General features: G+C 48.8%; 1 protein-coding gene across 2 annotated transcripts in view; it reads left to right on the forward strand.

Annotated features, from left to right (window-relative positions):
• Atg17 (autophagy-related 17) overlaps positions 1–11,676 on the forward strand; it is a 78,030-nt gene extending 66,354 nt beyond the window's left edge. The window contains exons 3-9 of one of the 2 annotated variants that reach the window (XM_078191067.1): positions 3,321–3,609; positions 4,831–5,773; positions 5,864–6,081; positions 6,244–6,892; positions 9,202–9,909; positions 10,115–11,083; positions 11,412–11,676. In XM_078191067.1, the coding sequence (XP_078047193.1) occupies positions 3,321–3,609; positions 4,831–5,773; positions 5,864–6,081; positions 6,244–6,892; positions 9,202–9,909; positions 10,115–11,083; positions 11,412–11,516 (3,881 nt within the window). In that variant the 3' untranslated portion in view covers positions 11,517–11,676. The remainder of the gene's footprint in view (positions 1–3,320; positions 3,610–4,830; positions 5,774–5,863; positions 6,082–6,243; positions 6,893–9,201; positions 9,910–10,114; positions 11,084–11,411) is intronic. The other variant, XM_078191068.1, reaches the window with a different exon arrangement.
• The last annotated feature ends 6,296 nt before the right edge of the window (positions 11,677–17,972 follow it).

Consider the following 17,972-nt stretch of genomic DNA (forward strand, 5'->3'; position numbering starts at 1 on the left):
AGGCGATTCGTCGCGCAGTATTTCCCGCGGAACAGGCGTCCGCGGGGAGATCGTCGCGCCGCTCGCGTTTGCAAATCCCGGGTCACGGGGTCGGAACGTGAGATCGAGTCCCTATCGCCACCGTTTACCGTTGTTCTCGCCGGAATACGCATAATGCCGACTCGGATTAGCATAATATCGAGCGCAGCTGCGTTCGATTAAATCGCCGCGCCGGCAGGTGATCGCTTCTTCTTCTTCCTCTTCTTTCCGGCTACCGATTTATTCCTCTTCGTCGTTTCTGTGTCGTTGCTCGAGTCGTTCGCTATTGCGATTCGTCGTGGACGGTTCTAGATGTCCATCGAGGACTGATCGATGATCGATCGATCACCTGTACGCCTCGCAACGTGGCAGCTAAGGCTGAGTCTAAACGAGTACGGAAATTGCATTACCGTTTGCTATTACTGATCATAAAACAATTGATCATAAAATTGAGTGATCGTAAAACAGTAAAAATATATGATATAATAATAGTAAAAATATAGTAAAAACAAGTATCCACACAGCGTGTACAAAATCGGATAAACAATATTTCTCTTAGCTTCGAACCGATTCAGTTGATATCAACCATTAACGTTGCCGTAGCAAATATTAGTTGCACTACAATAATTATTTTAATTTCGCGACCATCGCGGCGTAATTTCCAGAGGGACTAATTCAGGGGCGGCGTTATCGAATGAAAAATGTTTCCATAGAACCGTGCGACGAATCAAAAAGCCGCGGAGCCGCCGACTGGGGCGCAGACGGCAAAAGTTTCCGGAGTTTCTCTTCCCGTTTCTAGCTATTGTTTTCGCGCGACGCGATCGCCGGCTTGCCGGTTTCCGGCTCGCGGCCTTTTTCTAGCCTAATGGCTCCTCCTTCGTCCTTTCCCCGCGGCTAGGATACCGGAAACAGCGGGACAGTTGCCGGCCGCCGCGAAGAAGAAAAGCTCGGTCGGACCGTAGCCCCGCATAAAATCGATACGTTGCCCGCGACAGTTGTGCAACACATCGCCCTGTTCCCCCGTATCTCTGTTGTCTTCCCGCCGCCGTTTCCCGCGCTCCGCCGCGCGCGCCGCTCTTTTATATTATGCAGCCCGCGGGAAAGCTATCCCGGATGGATTTCGGTCAAACGAGCTTGGAAATCGGGCCGAGACGATGCGGCGACCGCGTTAACCCCTCCAGTCTCGCTTCAGCCATCGACGAGCAAACGTATCCTCGCGGTGCCGTCCACCGGCGGATACGAAGCGCCAACTTTCCCCTTCGCGGACGACACCCCGAAGCATCGCGTACGATTTTTTTCCAGGGTTTTATCGGTCTTCGAACGACAGGTGTCCGGATGACTTTAGATTTACCGAAGCGCATCGCGAAGAGAAACGCGGAAGCGAGGGTGGCAGCGCTGAGAAAAGTCTTAGATCGAGGTTTAGGGGGTTGCTTTCAAAGAAGAGGCTTCAATCTTGAAATCCTGTTATGTTTTATCCGCGAACAAAATTATTTAACAATTATACGCTTGATGCAGTCTTACTCTAGTTACGAAATGTTAATGGATCGGCGTAAAGTTAATTTTTAATTAATTTTGTTGCACGCGAGTAATGCTATGGAAAATGACTGCGACGGATCGGCGACGCTTGTAATTGAAATTTTCCCGAGGACACGTGCCCGCGACAACGGCCGTCGAAGTGTTAAGGCGAGCTCTCGCCTCATCCGCCGGAGGCAATTGTCGCCCGACCAGGAAGCCTGGACGGCGTAATTCGCTTCGCAACCGATCCGCGCGGTCCAGTCTATGACGTAAGGGCACTGAATCGGCGCGAGCCGTGCCCACGACCTTGAGTTTTCATCGCGTGCCAAGATTACGTTGGCGAAGCTCGGCGTCGATCAATTATATATACCTGCCGTTTAGTGGCGCGAGAACTGACCGGGCCACACTCGAGCCGATACGTGCTCGCCCAGTTTCCCTCGTTCCGTTCCGCGTTTTCTCCGAATGTTATCGATCCACGGGGGTCCTCCGTTTTACGGCCTCGCAAACAACCGGGCTCCCAGGCCTCGGCGTTTTATCCCCGTTTAGCGTTAAGCGAGCTACGGGCGCCGAGGACTCGCGGCGAACCTAACTGGAAGACGCTGGAACGCGACGAGCGGTTGCTGTTGTTGATCAAGGTGTCGCCGTAGGGCGTCGCTTTTCCGTAATATCGTTGGTCGCGGAGGTGTCGTTCGAATCGGGGGAGACCACCCTCTATAAGGTCGCGTCGATGGGAATGCGCAACGATATTTTTCAATCTTCTTAAAGCCGTGCATTGATGCGACTCGTGTCATGGACATTAGTTCATCAATTTGTGGTACATCAGAAGCAGGGGGATGGTTTTATTAAATTTTACAACGGAGGTAGATTTTTATGGAAAAGTTAGGCGTAAGGGGCAAAAGTAGAGACTTTACCCTTTAAAATGAGTGCTGGAGGAATGCTGTACGATTTTTTTACGCGTAGTTATAGATGATCGATGATTGACGACTCTTCATAGACCACTTCCAGCGACAGCTCTTTTGAAATGATTATTCGACCACTTAATAGATTAATAATCGTTATAAATAAAAATTTCTTTATAACAAGCATACTGCTAAGAAACAGTATAACATTATACATTTTATAAAAGTCTGTATCGAATATAAAATGTTCTATTGTCTATATCATCGTCACTATCAGTGCATGTTCAGTGCAATCGTCTTACCTCCTTCCTAGCTAAACCTGATATTAAAATTCTCCAAATTAATTTATGGTAAATTTACATCAATTTATAATAAAATGTAACACAAGAATTGAATTATTAATTCCTGCTAACAAAATTTTAGTTTACTTTATAAACCCTCGTATGCTCTAAAGCAACTAAATGTTGCTTCAGATACTACTAAATAACAACCCGAACACTTATCAGATCGCAACAGCAAACCCAGTAAATCAGAAATAATTCTGAAACGTCTCGTAAACTTCTCGCGTTTAGACGAAAGTAGCAGGGTTTTCACCAAACTGTTTGCTCCCCATTCTTCCTCTCGAGTTCTCAGAACATCTATTATACAATAAGAGTTCTGAAACGGTGCCAGAACGCGGCGGCTCTAGCGGCCAGTACTATAATTCGGACTTAACGCGTCACCGGAGCTCTCTCTCTCTCTCTCTCTCTCTCTCTCTCCCCCTTCCGATCGAGAGATATAACGAGACCGTGCGCGCTGTCCGAGGGTTAAATTGATAAGGGAGACACACACCACAGGTGTTTTCTACGAGCCAGGTGTGGTAATTGAGTGTTTTCTCGATTGTTCCAGATGTCGATCTACAAAGCCAAATCGACGCCTCGCTGGCGATGCCCGCCACGTATCAGACCCTCGTCGCCCGGGCCCAATTGGCACAGCAATGCTGCGGATTGGCCGGTGGGCAGACAAGGATCTGCGAGAAGCTGGTGCACGACCAACATCTCCAGCAACAGGGCTGGGCCGCCGTCGTCGCGAATTTGGAGGACATCACGCAGATGTTCCAGAATCGTGCCGCTCTTCTTCAGCAGAGCTTCGCTGTCTATCTATCCGAGAGGCAACAGCACATGGAGCTCCTTGAAAAGTGAGTGTCGCGGGCCTTGAACATTTTATGGAGGGTTTAGTACCATTTATTTATCGGATATTTGTACGGTTTCTCAGATAAAAATGAAAGTAAAATAAAATAAAGGAAAATAAAAATACAATATTTCTTTTTCTATTCGTAGAAATGTCGACGCTGTTTAAATTAATTTTATTTAATTTACTTATTGCGTAAACGAGGTGGACTCTTTGTAAAAATAATAATTACAATAATGGTGTTAATGACAGCATCGGTAAAGCAAGAGTTGAGTGTAAAAGAGGATTTATAGCAAGGCAAATTAACAAAGTAATATTAAATAGAAATCGAAAACTATGCTTTTTAAATTATAATGAAAAAATTCTCGATGCAATTGAAATTAGTTTGAACAGAATGTACAAACTATTTAAATATCTCTTTAGTATTATCTATTTGATAATAATTCGTTTTAGTTATTCTTGAAAAATTTTTATAAATTTTATTTAGAAAATATTTTGGAGAAACGTACTTAAACATACGTTTCTAGAGCTGGCTCTACTCGTCCGTAAACGTCTGTAGGAAACATATAAAAATGATGTTCAGCATAGTCCCATCGAGCTCGGTGATTGGTACCTCGACATTTTCCCTCGTAAGTGCATTCCACGGTTTAAGTTGCTGTTTGAAGACGCGTGTCTCGGCAAACAGACGGTCTAATCTGACGTTCGCGTAGCACTGACGCAATGTCTAAGGATGTACACATAATTATGTTAGCGCTGATATACTGTATCTAATAACCAGCCTGCGGAACTCGGTGTAAATACCTGGCTCAACTGGCTCGTTTAGAAAAACGATGCCAAGGAAGCCATTCCTTTTTAACACCGAACCTATTAAGCCGGTCAAAATTACCAGTTGCACGCGATTTATAGAAAAATCGTTTGCAGTTGCGAAGACTCCGCGGTAGGAAATGACTCGCTCGAATCCTCAACCGAGCATATCCGTTACAACAAAAAGGGTGAAAAAGTATGAGGAAATTCGGTCTTGGCATTTTTACAGAGCTGGGAACATGGTCGTATCTTAATGCTCGTAGATTCGTCGCTGACGAAGACGTTAAATCTGAACATCGTCTGCTTCGAAGACCTAGAAATTAGTGATAAAATCTGCTAGATCATCCAAAAAGCTATCGACGCTATAATTCTACCGCTTGCTCGAGGTTTCATTTAGCACATAAAATCGTCGTCTATGTTGCAGCTTCAACGCCGACCTGGGCATGCTCGCTAAGATCCCGATCCTTCCAACGCTGCGAGCGCAAGCGGAGGGTCTGCTGAGCCCCGAGGACAAGCCGAGTCAATCGGAGAAGGAGGTCGAGGGCCAAGAAGAGATCTTCAGCCTGCTGCGTTGGATCTCGGCGAAGGACAACCAGAGCAGCTTGGAGCAGGTCGCGGAGCAGTGTTCCCGGGGGCTGGAGCAGTTCGACGAGCGCGTGATGGAGTCGTTGAAGACGGAGGTGAACGCGGCGATCGACAGCGCGAACAAGCAGGACATGAAGGAGATCAAGGGCCTGGGCGAGCGGCTGTTCGCGCTGGAGCAGCTGATGCAGCAGACCAAGAAGCTGGTGCAGGAGCAGGGCGACCTGGCGCAGGGTTTCCTGCAGAACCAGAACCGAGCCAGCAACCTGGGCGACGCCAGCGTGCTGCCTGACCTCTGCGCCTCTCATCGGCGCCAGTTGCTCGTCATGATGCAGAACCACAACCAGCTGAGGGACATTCGTCGCAGGTGCACCAAGGCGAAGGAGGAGCTGTCGGTGAACATCTACTATCGGCTCAAGTGGATCATGTACGTCGAGAACAAGATGATGGTGGTGGACAGCAAGCTGATGATGTACAACGAGAGTCTGAAGCGGCTCAGACGGCACCTGGAGGTCCTGCAGCAGATCCACCTAGCGCCTCAGATGTACATGAACGCCGTGGCTGAGGTGGTGCGAAGGAGGACCTTCTCGCAAGCCTTCCTGGTCTGGGCCAGCAGCCTGGCCTGCCAGTTGCTCACCGTTCACAGCGAAGAGTTGGCGCGACGCAGGGAGTTCCAGAGCAAGTTCGACGGACACTTCTTGAACACCTTGTTCCCAGGATTGGAGGACACCCCGCCGCCGTTTGCCACGCAGGCTCCCTCCGTTTTCGACAGCGAGTTGCCAAAGGTGCGTACTACCGTCTTTGAACAAATTCATAGATGCTGTTGTTTCGTACAATTATTGAACAGGTATTTATCTGTGCTCTTAACGTTGCAGTTGACCGTGGAGGACATGGAGTCGCTAAGGTCGCAGTTACCGGACCTGGCGCTGACCGTGTCGTCGCCAGACTTGAACAGCATCACCCAGTTCTTCTTGTCCAAGAGTCTTACCGACGCCAGCACGGATGAGAACAAGGAGAAAGACAGCTCTTCCATGAGAGTCGACGTGCCTGCCAAGGAACAGGAGCTAACTAGAGCTCCGATGATGTCTGACAGGTACCCGATGACTGAACAGAGTAGGGATAGTAGGAATAGCTGTGACCATCGTTTCACCGATATTACCTTGTTGAGAAACCCGTCGGTTGTCGAAAGGGATTATGCTAGTAGTTTAGGCGAGCGATCATTTCTCTCTGGTAACGCTGATTTCTATGACTGCAGGGGTGGCTTCGAATCGGAGACGGACACCGAGGAGTTCGAGAAGATCGGGCAGGGCGCTACGGACTCGAAACCCGAGTCGTTCGACGGCGCTAAGCAAATGCGTCAGAAACAATTGGAGGTTGGTGCCTCGCGAAGCGTGTCCCCTTCTTCCTCGACGTCGACTAACGTATCCCCGCTAAACTCGAAAGTCGGCGACCTGTCGAACCGTTCGTCCTCTTCGAACGAGCCCGGATCCTTCCACTTTCCGAATCTGTCCATCAGCGAGCGCCCGGCTCAGCTGAGTCCCCTAACCGAGTGCGCGGAGAATGTCGAGTCGAGCAGTCTACTTCATCGCGCCGCGAACGGTCTATCCAAGTATAGCGAGCAGCCCACCTCGTCCACGGCCGAAGAGCCGAGTTCCCTAAGTCCGAATCCTTCTTCCTTGACACCGTCCGTGTTGTGCGACGGCCAGCAGCAGCAGCAGCATCACCATCACCAGCAACAGCAGCAACGGCATCAGCTGTCCAGCAGCGGCGGTAGCAGTCCGTCGGTCGGCGTCGGCGGCGCCGACTTCATGGGTACTGAGTTTTACATGGACGAGTCCCTGCCGAGCAGTCTCAGCGAGCATCCTGTCGACGGACAGCATCAGGCTATCATTTCCCTTCTCCAGGTACTGGACGACTTACAGCTCGCTAACAGACCTCGTAGTCGTAGCCGTAAACGTTCCACTACCTCTAATTCAGAACCCCACGCCGATGGTACACCTTTGCTTACTATTCTACCACCCAGGGTAGACACGGGCCACGATTCTACCGGCACCGACGGCCCGTACACCACCCTCCACAAGTATCTGTGTACCGCCAATACCCTTCCAGTGGGACTATTCATACTGTTTTCGTCTTGTACTAACGCGCACAGGTCACGGTCCGTACTAAAAATGGTGTTTAACGTCATCTCGTACGCTCACTAGTTACATTTAAATAAACGTGTCGGATTGGAACCAAGTGTCCACTTAACACGCCGTTCTTCTATTCTAACAAGGGAACATACCGAAGCGATACGCGCCGATTTTTATGTATCGCTTCGCAGAAAGGGCCGCGTGTGTCAAGCATGCATCACGTCATAAAACTCCTATACGTGCATTTATAATTTTTTAATTATTCCACATGAAATATCAAGTTGCACCGCCACAGTGTAACTTGAAAATCTCCTATTTGTTTGATTATTCGCATTTGAATTGTATCTCCAAATGCAAAGATACAAATTCTATTTAATTGGTACTTCGGAGTTGGGTATGCATTTCTCACAAACATATATTCGTACAAATGGAGTAACGATTAAAAGGAACAGTTTACAAAGAAGTGTTATTTTTTAATATATTTTTTAAAATCATCAGTTCTCAGTTCAAATCATCCTTCCAGCTCTAATAATTTCCGAGGTATTAGACCAAGTAATTTGTTCGTCCCTCTTCCCAAGGTTCCATCAAATTCGGTGTGTGCCACTTCGGTATGTTCCCTTGTCTGTACACTGTGCAACACGCAACACCAGACACCAGTTTCTTAAAGAAGCCTAGAGCTAGCTCCAGACGAAGTAACGTTTACCGTACAAGTGTAAGATTACTCAGATTAACGATGCAGAGTTTTTTGTCAGATTCTACAAGGCGTCCAAATACTTACGGACGGCAGTGTACGCCGGCCCCGCTCGCGAGCTCCTGTGTACCCTCCTGCGAGCACTCGTTGTTTGGTGGCAAGACTTTGTGGGCGTGGCGCAGTGCGGCCAGGATGGTGGGGACGCGACGTCCGATTGTGACTGGCCGTGCGAGCCGAGAAACCGGGGAGTGGGGGAGTGGGAGCTCTGCCTCCAAGCGTCTCCGTGCCCGTAGGAGCTCGAAGCAGTGCTCGCCAGCGCTCTTGCTAGTTTTATGCCCTATTTTTCGGTAGAACTCACCTGTGTACACCGTCGCCGGTCGTTAATACCTAATCGCAACGTTATCGCGTTGCGGAACCCAGTCGACACCACTAGAGAACGTGCAGAGGTGTTCTTAAGAAAAACGGAGCATAGTACTCGCCAGCAGTCCCCGGTCCAGATGTCTCCTCACACCTTCATGTGTTCTGTGTGACCCTGCATTCTCACCTCGGTCGTCGTCGATGTAGATCACCGTCCACTTACGTCCCCCTTTCTCTGTGGTTTCTAGGTATTTTCGTTGTCATTGTCTTTACATTCGCTAGCCAATCTATTAGCGCTGATTTAATGCAAGTATGTATTACGCCCGGGTACGTATCTCTTGCCTGTCGGCTGTCGTTGGTGTGAACCCTCCCAGTCCTCCGTCCCCCCCCCCCCCCCCCCTAATCTCTCTTCGACTCCTGACTCGTAGTGGTGTCCCACCGCGTGCAAGTTTTGCGTGACTGCGTGTGTCTTAATTTTTTTTAATTACAGGATAGCTGCCGTCGCACTCTCGTATCCCATCCCCTCAGAACCCGAAAGTGTGACACACACACAACACACTCTGTCCGGAGATCTATTCAATCACGTTTCTCCAGAATGTTAACCGACTTATTGGTCGTTACTGCATCGGGCACACTGTTCCTCGGGGTTCTTGTTTTTTTTTTTCTCATTTTTCATCGCCAGATTTACTATCCCGCTCCCGATCTTACTAACTTCTCCGCCGCTGGTCACAGACAAATTCTCGATGCTCGAGACAGCGAGGAAACTGTTCGCGAACGTCTCGCGGGTCCTCGCTGACTCGACTGTCCAGGGTGTAGCGAAAGTTATGGTAGAAATCAACGACGGTGTTCGATCATTCTATTCGATGAATAACGTGTTTAACAAGTATCGTTGTTCGAGGACTTCGAAAGCTTCCTCCTTCTGCCACGACTTCGCAAACTACACCCCCCCCCCCCCCTAATCGCTCACTTAACGCTTCCGCGTCCGGCGTCGCCGACCGTTTCTCATCGAAGCGTCTTGGGCCGGCCGTTTCAGGAAAACCTTGGCAACACGCGCGAAGAGGTGGAGAGGCTGCGCTCGATCCTGAAGACGACGAAGGCGGCTATGAGCGAGACCATGTCGTCCGTGCGCCACGAGCTGGAGGTCCTGCGAGACGAGTCGAAGGAGGACAAGAGCAGCCTCGGCGAGATGACGGATCGCATACGCGAGGCGTTGTCCCTCTACTCGAGCGAGTGCGACCGTCGTCTTCGGGAGCGCGAGCAGGAGCTGACGTTGGACCACGAGCTCGAGATGTCGGACGTGAAGAAGCTGATCCAGAGCCGCGAGGACGAGATCTGCACGCTGAAACAGAACCTGCTGGAGAAGGAGACGGAGCTGTCGGAGCACGAGCGTCTGATGACCACCATTAGGCAGAAGCTGGAGTCCGAGCAGACCGAGATGAGGAACCTGCACACGCGGCTCCATCAACAGTTGGACGAAGCGTTGGAGCAAGGCTGCACGGCCAAAGCGAACGCCGAGAGGTTCCAGGACATCACCTCTGTGACGAGCTCCGTCACCCAGTGTCGGGATAGGATCCAGGAACTGGAGAGCAAGCTCGGCACCGCCAGGACGGATCAGCAGAGGATAGTCGATGCGACCGACATGCTGCACATGAGCTACCAGACCCAGCTCGAGACCATCGGGGACGAGCTGAACGAGTTCGCCAAGGATCTGAACCATAACGAGTTCTTCGAGAAGATCAAGGCGAGTTGACATTCTCTTCTCTTCGCCTCTAAACATTTTTGTACACTTTCAGAACTAAAATGTAGCTCCTTATCATTATCTCGATGCTACGATGGTTTTCTATATGTTGTGTATAAAATTTAAAGAAGTCTACGTAATTGAGCTAGCTCGAAAACTAAGCTTCCGATCAAGAAGTAGAGACTGAACGGTGCATTTGGTTTTTCAGATACTGGAGGTGGTGGAGATGGCTAAGCACATCCATGCGCAGGTGACGGAGAACTACGTGGCGCTTCGAACGGCCGTGGAGAAGGAGCGGACGGTCAGCATAAAGCTGGTGGAGTTGGAGCTGGAGATGGTCAGGCAGGTTGTCGACGAGAACGAGCAGCGGGTGAAGATGTACAGGATGAGGGAGTTCGCGTTGCAAGAGGAGCTGGAGCAGTACAAGACGGCCATCAGACGGGTGACCAAGTCGGAGGAGTTCAAGGACTTGCCGGAGGAGATGAGTCTGAGCCATGTGCAGGAGGTGCTGAAGGGTCTGAGGCCGGGGAAGGACGAGGTCGAGGTGTCAGAGTCGAAGAAGGTGCGGCTGGAAGCGAACGACGATCAGAGCTGTCTGGCCAGGCGGCTGGAGACGCTCGAGAACGACAACAAGAGGCTCAGCATGGAGATGGAGTCGCTACGGGAGTACAAGGCGAAGGCGAAGACGAAGATCGAGGGGCTGAAGGCTGACAAGCTCCGGCTGGAGATGGAGCTGGCCAAGGTGAGAACGAGGAGGTACACGGCTCCGGCGGAGACCTCCGGGTCTTCGTCCTCCGAGGGACGCGAGAGGGAGATGCTCAGCTCGGTGGCGGTGGTAGCAGATGGCTCCTCTCGGGATGCAGCGACTAGCACCGAGATGCAGTGCACGTGCACGAGGCACTGCAGCTACGTGCGCAGGAAGATGAAGAAGTACGCGCAGAAGCTGGTGCAGCAGGGTTACATCACCGTGAACAGCTGCGATCCCGGTGACAAGGTGCTCGTCTATTGGAACCCCAATCACGAGAACTACACCCTCTACCAGGATTCGGCCATGTACTACTTCCTCAACACCGACTGCATCCCCGAATTGAATCTCGAAGCGAACATGGATGGCTCGCCCAAAAAGCTGCAAGCCATCGTCGAGGTCATCGATAAGGAATACTGTCAAGCCAAGAAGGTGAGTCGGTCGAGTCACCGGCAGTTTTCTAACAATACATTTTAAATAAAAGCATTTAGATTAATTAGCTATACAACGACGAAAAGACTCTTTAAGTTTAATGTAGATTTAACAGGTTCAGTATTAAAAGAAAATGACCGCGCTTCTCTTAGGCACAGCTCAGTCGTTCCGGTAACGTGTTTTATATTAAATATGTGATTCGTGATTCATTTATCGATTACTATTAACGCTAATCTTTCATGCTTCGCTTTTCAGGTATTTATTATTTCGGTTGAAGCTACTATCATATATCGTGAATCGAGACTATAATAAAGATTTCTGATTTCAGTCCGAGAATCGATTCCATGTACCCCACGGCACCAAATTCTACCGGGTGCGTGTGAAGGCGTTAGCGAAGTCCCGGTCGATGCTGTCGAGCATGCAGGAGCAGTAATCGAGCTGGGGTGTGCCTAGCCCACCAGAGGAACCCATCGACTCTTGCCTTGGTTAGACTCACCGCCGGGATACACGCTCGAGAGTCGAGCGTTGACTTTAAAGCACGCGGGTGTCCGCCAGCTGATCATCTTTTCGCGACCATCCGGGAACAGAGATCCGTTGGATCTCGGCCAAAACCTGCCAGAGCCTGCGGACGCATCCAGAAACGGCCCGGACGTCGAGCATAAAGATCGCTCGATGCTGGACCGAGAAAGGTATGGGCCGCCGGAGCCGCTGCGCATGCGGGAAACAGGCGATCAGACGATCAGAGAGAAGGATGCGCCGGCGTTTCATTGTGATATAAATAATTTTTAAAAACGAGTGAAACATATAATTGCCGAATGCTGTGGTTAGCTGTGAAGTGTAAACGACGATTTGTATTCCTTATCCGTTTCTTTTGTCACACACACACATATATATATTATACATATATATACATACACACACGCAACAGACACGCGTACATAGGGCACGGGTACACGGAAAGGCGAACGTGTACGCGCGAGCAAACGGGAGAGAGAAAGAGAGAGAATGGGAACGGAAGAGAGAAAGAGAGAGCGTGGGAGAAAATGTATAGGTGAGAAAGGAATATAATATTACTAATATTGACGACGTAATTCTTCTTGTGATTCGACAGGCTGGACGAGCGGGTGTGAGAGCAGCGGGAGAGAAAGAGGGATAGACAAAGTTGTGTTTTCGTTTTTATCGTCATTTTAATTTCGGACACTGAAGCAAAACTTTGTTCCGTGACTCGATTCGAAGCTATTCATTATTATTTCTACGTTATATTATTTTTATTATCTTCGGACTGCATGCTGTTGAGAAAGAAAGCTAGACAAAGAAAGAGAGAGAGGATGAGAGAAAGAGAGCGTGCGAGAGAAAAAGAGAGAGATAGAAAGAAAAAAAGGAAGTCGAAGATAAACGAAACAGACGATAAAAGAAGATATCGTATAGTAGAGTAAGTTTTACAAAAAAAAAAAATACAAACGAACTTGCAGTTTAATGAGAAAAATCGTAAAAAAGATAGAAGGAAACGGTAACGAATAAACACGGTTACTTTCTATATAACGATGATATATTATATATGTGATATATAATATATACTATATACGATATGTATGTATATTTTGACGCGTGTGCTCGAGACAGTCCACTCTGTCTATACAATATATTCTGTTTCCCCTCCGATCCGTGTCGTAAACGCGATCGGGACACCTCGAGATCGAGGCCCCCCAACGATCGATAACATTGGCCGCGATCAACGGAGATCAACGCGAGAGACGCCGAGAGACACACGTCGGCTTCGTCGCGACAAGCTCGCGCGACGTCATTTTGATTACCGATTTCCGTAACCGTTCACCACTATTATCGTTTTTCTCCGCGAACAGTTTTAAGCACTCATAGTATCGTACAATAGCTGTGATCGTTAGGCTCGACGTTTTCACTTCTACTTAGTCGTTAGTTAATCTTAATTCCCGGCTGCCGCCCGGCGAGCGACGGCTCGCGATCCGATCGGCCGCGATTCCCGAAGCATTTTCTCCCGGGATCGAGCGGATCGTGAGAACGATTCCCGGCTCGCGTCGGCCGCCGACTATTTCGAGTTCGAGCGACGGCCGCCCCACGTTCAACGGTGGCCCGCCGAAAAAGATGCTGATAAGTAAGATAAAAAAAACAAAAAAGACGAAGCGACAAAAACTCGTTTTTTGGTAGGTTGTAGCTCGAGCTTCGTCGAGAGAACCGACGCACCTGCTTCTGACATAGCGCAAGTAGCTCATTTAACGATTCCTCTTTCTTCGACAGGCCGCAAGCGAAAAATTGCACCCGCGGAAAAAACACACACACACTCACGCGCGCGCGCACGCGCACGCACCGAATTTAGCACGAATTCTCGGCCACGCGGGTCGTCCGCGACCCGCCGCGCGACTCGCCCCTTTCGTAGGCACACGACCCCCGTACGCGCTTCGGTCGACGTCCCGTCGTCGCGTCGATTCGCCGAGAGACACACCGTGCACGGGAACAGTCGAGCGATCCTCCGCGATCAACGAAACGGTCGATCACTCTGTCTCCGAACCTTTTTCTTTCATACAAGTCCTTCGTGGCGCGCACGCGGACTCGTGTCTGAGCGGTGAACCGATCGTTCGAAGGGAAGACTGAGAGCGGTGAAGCCGGAGCTCGCGATTTTCATTTCTTTCAACTTAGACAGTAAGCGTATTTTATGTTTGACGTTCTAAATCGGCTCCCAGATTGATTGCGAGCCGCACGCGCGACAATCCGTACGAACAAATCATTTATTTCGAGGGTAATCGACGAACGTACGGTGTTTTAGGAAACGGGCGTCGGCGGTGGCGTGATTTTTGCGCGAGCACGCTCAGAGACACGAATTCGCGTGGGCTTTCGTCGAGGTTCGATCGATTCCAAATACGGCAGAGTTCGACGCCGGGGAACGCTCTTTCGACGCGCACGCGAAAACCGAGTGCACACACGCACGCGACCCACGGTTCCTATTAGTCCAATTTTTCTTCGACCTTCGAAGGCACTCGTAGATCACTCTCCGCACAGTTAGGCGAACCGACTCGTAGAATACGTGCAACCTGCGTGTCCACGTAGAAGAGCTGTGTTCGACTGCGTCTTCATCCAGCACTTCGTTCCCGGGAGCGCCGCCCGGACATGTAACTGCAGCGTCGTTAGACGGTCAATCGACGTTGCAGTTTATGCGCCGACGGCCACCCGGGCCCGCTATCCTCTCCTCGCGCGGAACCTGGGCCGATTGCTCCTCCTTGTAGTCGCCGGAAAACCGCGAGCAAGAAGCTTCGAGCGGGAAGCTTCGAGCGGAACGATTCGGTAGCTTTCACGGGGCAATCGGTCCAGCTTCTCGACATAGGCAACTACCCGCAAACGTTACCAACACGTTGGGAGCAATTAGGTTGGTTGCAAATAATAGAATCAAAGCCGGCGAACGACACCTCGGGGAGTTCGCCCGGTCCGGTTTGCTGCGGAAGTCCAGCGATCAGCACGGAAAACACTGGTATTTAATTCTAATTTTAGTTTCGAAAGTACCTTGTATCATATGTTGGAAAAGCCTTTTTTCACCTTTGTCTATGAAGAAAAAAAAAAATAAAAGAATGTAGTGCCTTCTACAATGAAAACCGAGCGAATTTATTATTGAACGAATCGGCGCGGGGATCTTGGTTGCGCCGAGATGGCGACCGCCGTTTACGGGACGAACGACGCCGTCCGGAACGTCCCGCGAACCGCGAACCGTCGCATCGAACGGAAAGGTGGACAGCGTTTAAGGCTTCGTTTGAACCAGATACTCGAGCCAGTGTCCGCCCTCTTCGATTGATTACAGATTCCGTTCGATCCGGTTCGCGTTTCGCGGGACCACCGGCGACGTTCCCGTTCGCTTTCGTTTAACTGCTTCTGAATTTCCAGGAACCAAAGAATGTAACGCCGAAGCGATTGAGCATTGCTTTTTGCGATTGAACGAGCAGCAGTGTGTGTGTGCGTGCAGCCGATACGTTCGATCTGTTTGTTTGATTCCATCTCCTGGATTCACGATTCTCAATAAAAATCGAATCGGAAAGAATGCGAACGTACTTGCGCGGCAGCCTGCTATTTTATTCGATCACGCGGACCCGGAGGACTTCCGGTCGCCGGACGCTGATCCCGGACGGTCGGGATTCCATTCGGCGGTGACCGGGCGCGCGTTTCCTTTCGAGCGAATCGAAGCCGAGCGATTTCGAACGATCTAGGGAAGCTTCATTGTAGACGAGAACGTTCGTTTAACCCAGGGCGGTTGAAATATACCGTAAAATACGAGGACGGCAAGAAGGCTGGGGATTCGAGCGATCCCGAGACCCAAAATGGCGGACAGAGCCGCGTTTTTATTTTTCTAGTGATTCCCTGAATCGAACAAGCTTCCCGTTCTTTGCCTAACGCCTAAAAGAGAGAAAGAAAGAAAGAAAGAAAGAAAGAAAGAGAGAGAGAGAGAGAGATAGGGAAAGAGTGAAAAAGAAAACGGACAAAAAGAGACGAGGGAAGATGTAACACTCTACATATAGTATATACTTTAGGCGACGATAGGGTTTGTTTTACGTGTGACATATATAAGGGCGAAACTATGTAATTCGATTGATATAGAATACTCTTTTTTGTTTTTTTTTACCGACCAAAATTTATACGCTTAGGATGGTATCTATGCGAGGGCGGAATATCCGGCGAGGAACGAAAATGAATATATGGATATATACGAGTGAATATATATATATGAAAAAAAAAATATATAAATATATATATATTGTATATGTTACTATTGGGAACGTTTAGGCGGCTCGATTAGGTTCGCTTCTGCCGACAGTGCTGGGATTTTCGTTCGGTTTGTTCTTCGTGTTCCACCGTTTCCGTTTTCGATTTCCACGAGGAAGACGTGGCCGACTCCGTTGCTAAACGATTTCTCGCGACGACTTAGGGATCCGTTCGATCAAGCAATCACTTTTTCCGGGGAACAAGGGCACACACACCTAGAGGCTCGTCTAGCTCCGAGCACAGGAATTCACTATCCAACGAGATCCGCGAGCCGCGGAATCGCCAACGAAAGGCGAGCGTTCTCCAATAATTAAAGGAGCGCTCGTCTAATTAGAAAGTGATCGATACTCGCTTGCCGATCGCCGATACTCTGCGCGAGCAGCGTGATCGGCTCAGCGACGACGCTTCGTTCGACGTCGCGCGTCGTCGTCGTACAATTTTTCGGACACGTCGATCACTTTCGGATCGGTAGACGCTCCGTCGATTCGTTCGGCGAGACGATCGCGGCGAGCGGATCTCCCGCTCCCGTTTCCGTTTCTCGTCTCCATTGTGTTTCAGTGAGCGAGACAAACGTCACAAATAATTATCAACGAGGATTCGTGAAACTGACGGGGATGAGTACCGCGCATGTAATCCGAGAAAGTGTAACGCAAAATAGGTGTATGATAACATTACATAACGTACATACAATTGTGATCGTGAGAGTATCTGTTACGAATAAATAAATTACGAATAAATCACGTGACTCTTTTCCAAGCTACGCCGACTCGAAGTGCTTTGAACCCGCCACTACGTTCACACCTGTAGCAGATCCTCTCCTCCTCGATGTTCTCCCACTTTACCAATTAATTATTGTTGTTTAAATGCCAATACTCTTGGCAACAATAATTTAGATATTGAGAAGGGTTGCAAGTGGTCCTGAATTTTCATCGTATCATCCTTTGCATTTTAAGTCGTTTTAACTGCGAATCGAAAGAGATTCTTCTAATTTACAATATTTTTGAGTCTTATGTTTGCTTGGTATATTACATACGTATGAAATATAGTCTCACGGTAGATACAACAGCTATCGTTGTTTTTAAATGTAAGTAAATGTGAACTATTTTCAGTAGTATCACAAGTTGCAGAAGGTTAATACTTTGACTGTCACTTCAACAACCCCAAGAACTTCATAAAATTAATATGTTCTATTTAATCAAATTAAAATTGAAATGTTATGTTGTACTGTGTCAAATACTTCGCCATTGTACCCTTTGTAGATTACAATGAAATTAAGAAAATCAAAATTAGAAGTATGAAAATTAATTCTCAAGCCTCAGTTAATAATGTCAAAATGTCAAAACTTGCAAACTATCTCTACCGGAAATTCATTAATATTAGTTATCAATATATAGAGGAATAATAAAAACTAGACTCTTCGCATAAATCTTGATAGTTAAAACTAACAGCAAATAATCCTTAACAATTTCCTAGACCAAGAAACAACGTCAAATACATCGCACCCCGAAAACTGGAAGAAACCCCACCTTCCATGAATAAATTTCCAACGATGCCTTCGAATTGTACCCTAAATTTGCCCCGAGAATCCACAGGACACTCAATAACCGCAAAAAACAACAACACAGTGCTTCATTCAACAAAAGGTTCTTTATTCAAATCAATCGAATTAACAATTCGAGATAGCTTCTTAACAAAAAGGAGGTCCTTCGTCTTGTTAAACGTGATAATACTATTAAAACCGCGTCCGTTCAGTCTGTCGCGCGATCCCCTTCAATCAAGAACAATAAAATAGTTTCACTCGAACGCCATGCCCTGGACAGGACTCGCAAGCCACTTGGCAGGAGTCGAACGGCGGCCAGGGGATCGCTGTCAACTACCCTGCGCCGTTCACCTCGACGACTAGAGTGTCGGCTCAGTCCCCGAATTAAACACTTATCGGACCGTCCTTCCCCCCCGCGAATGACAGCATCGACGAGCTCCGATCACCCAAAGTCAAGCATGAATGCAATTCGATTCTCGCAGAAGGATCAAACGAAACTGGACACTGGCGCGCTCCAGGGACAACTATACCGCATATTTAATATTTATAATACAAGATCGCAGCGATGAT

Source organism: Augochlora pura, chromosome 9, assembly GCF_028453695.1.
Source record: "Augochlora pura isolate Apur16 chromosome 9, APUR_v2.2.1, whole genome shotgun sequence".
Classification (NCBI taxonomy): domain Eukaryota; kingdom Metazoa; phylum Arthropoda; class Insecta; order Hymenoptera; family Halictidae; genus Augochlora; species Augochlora pura.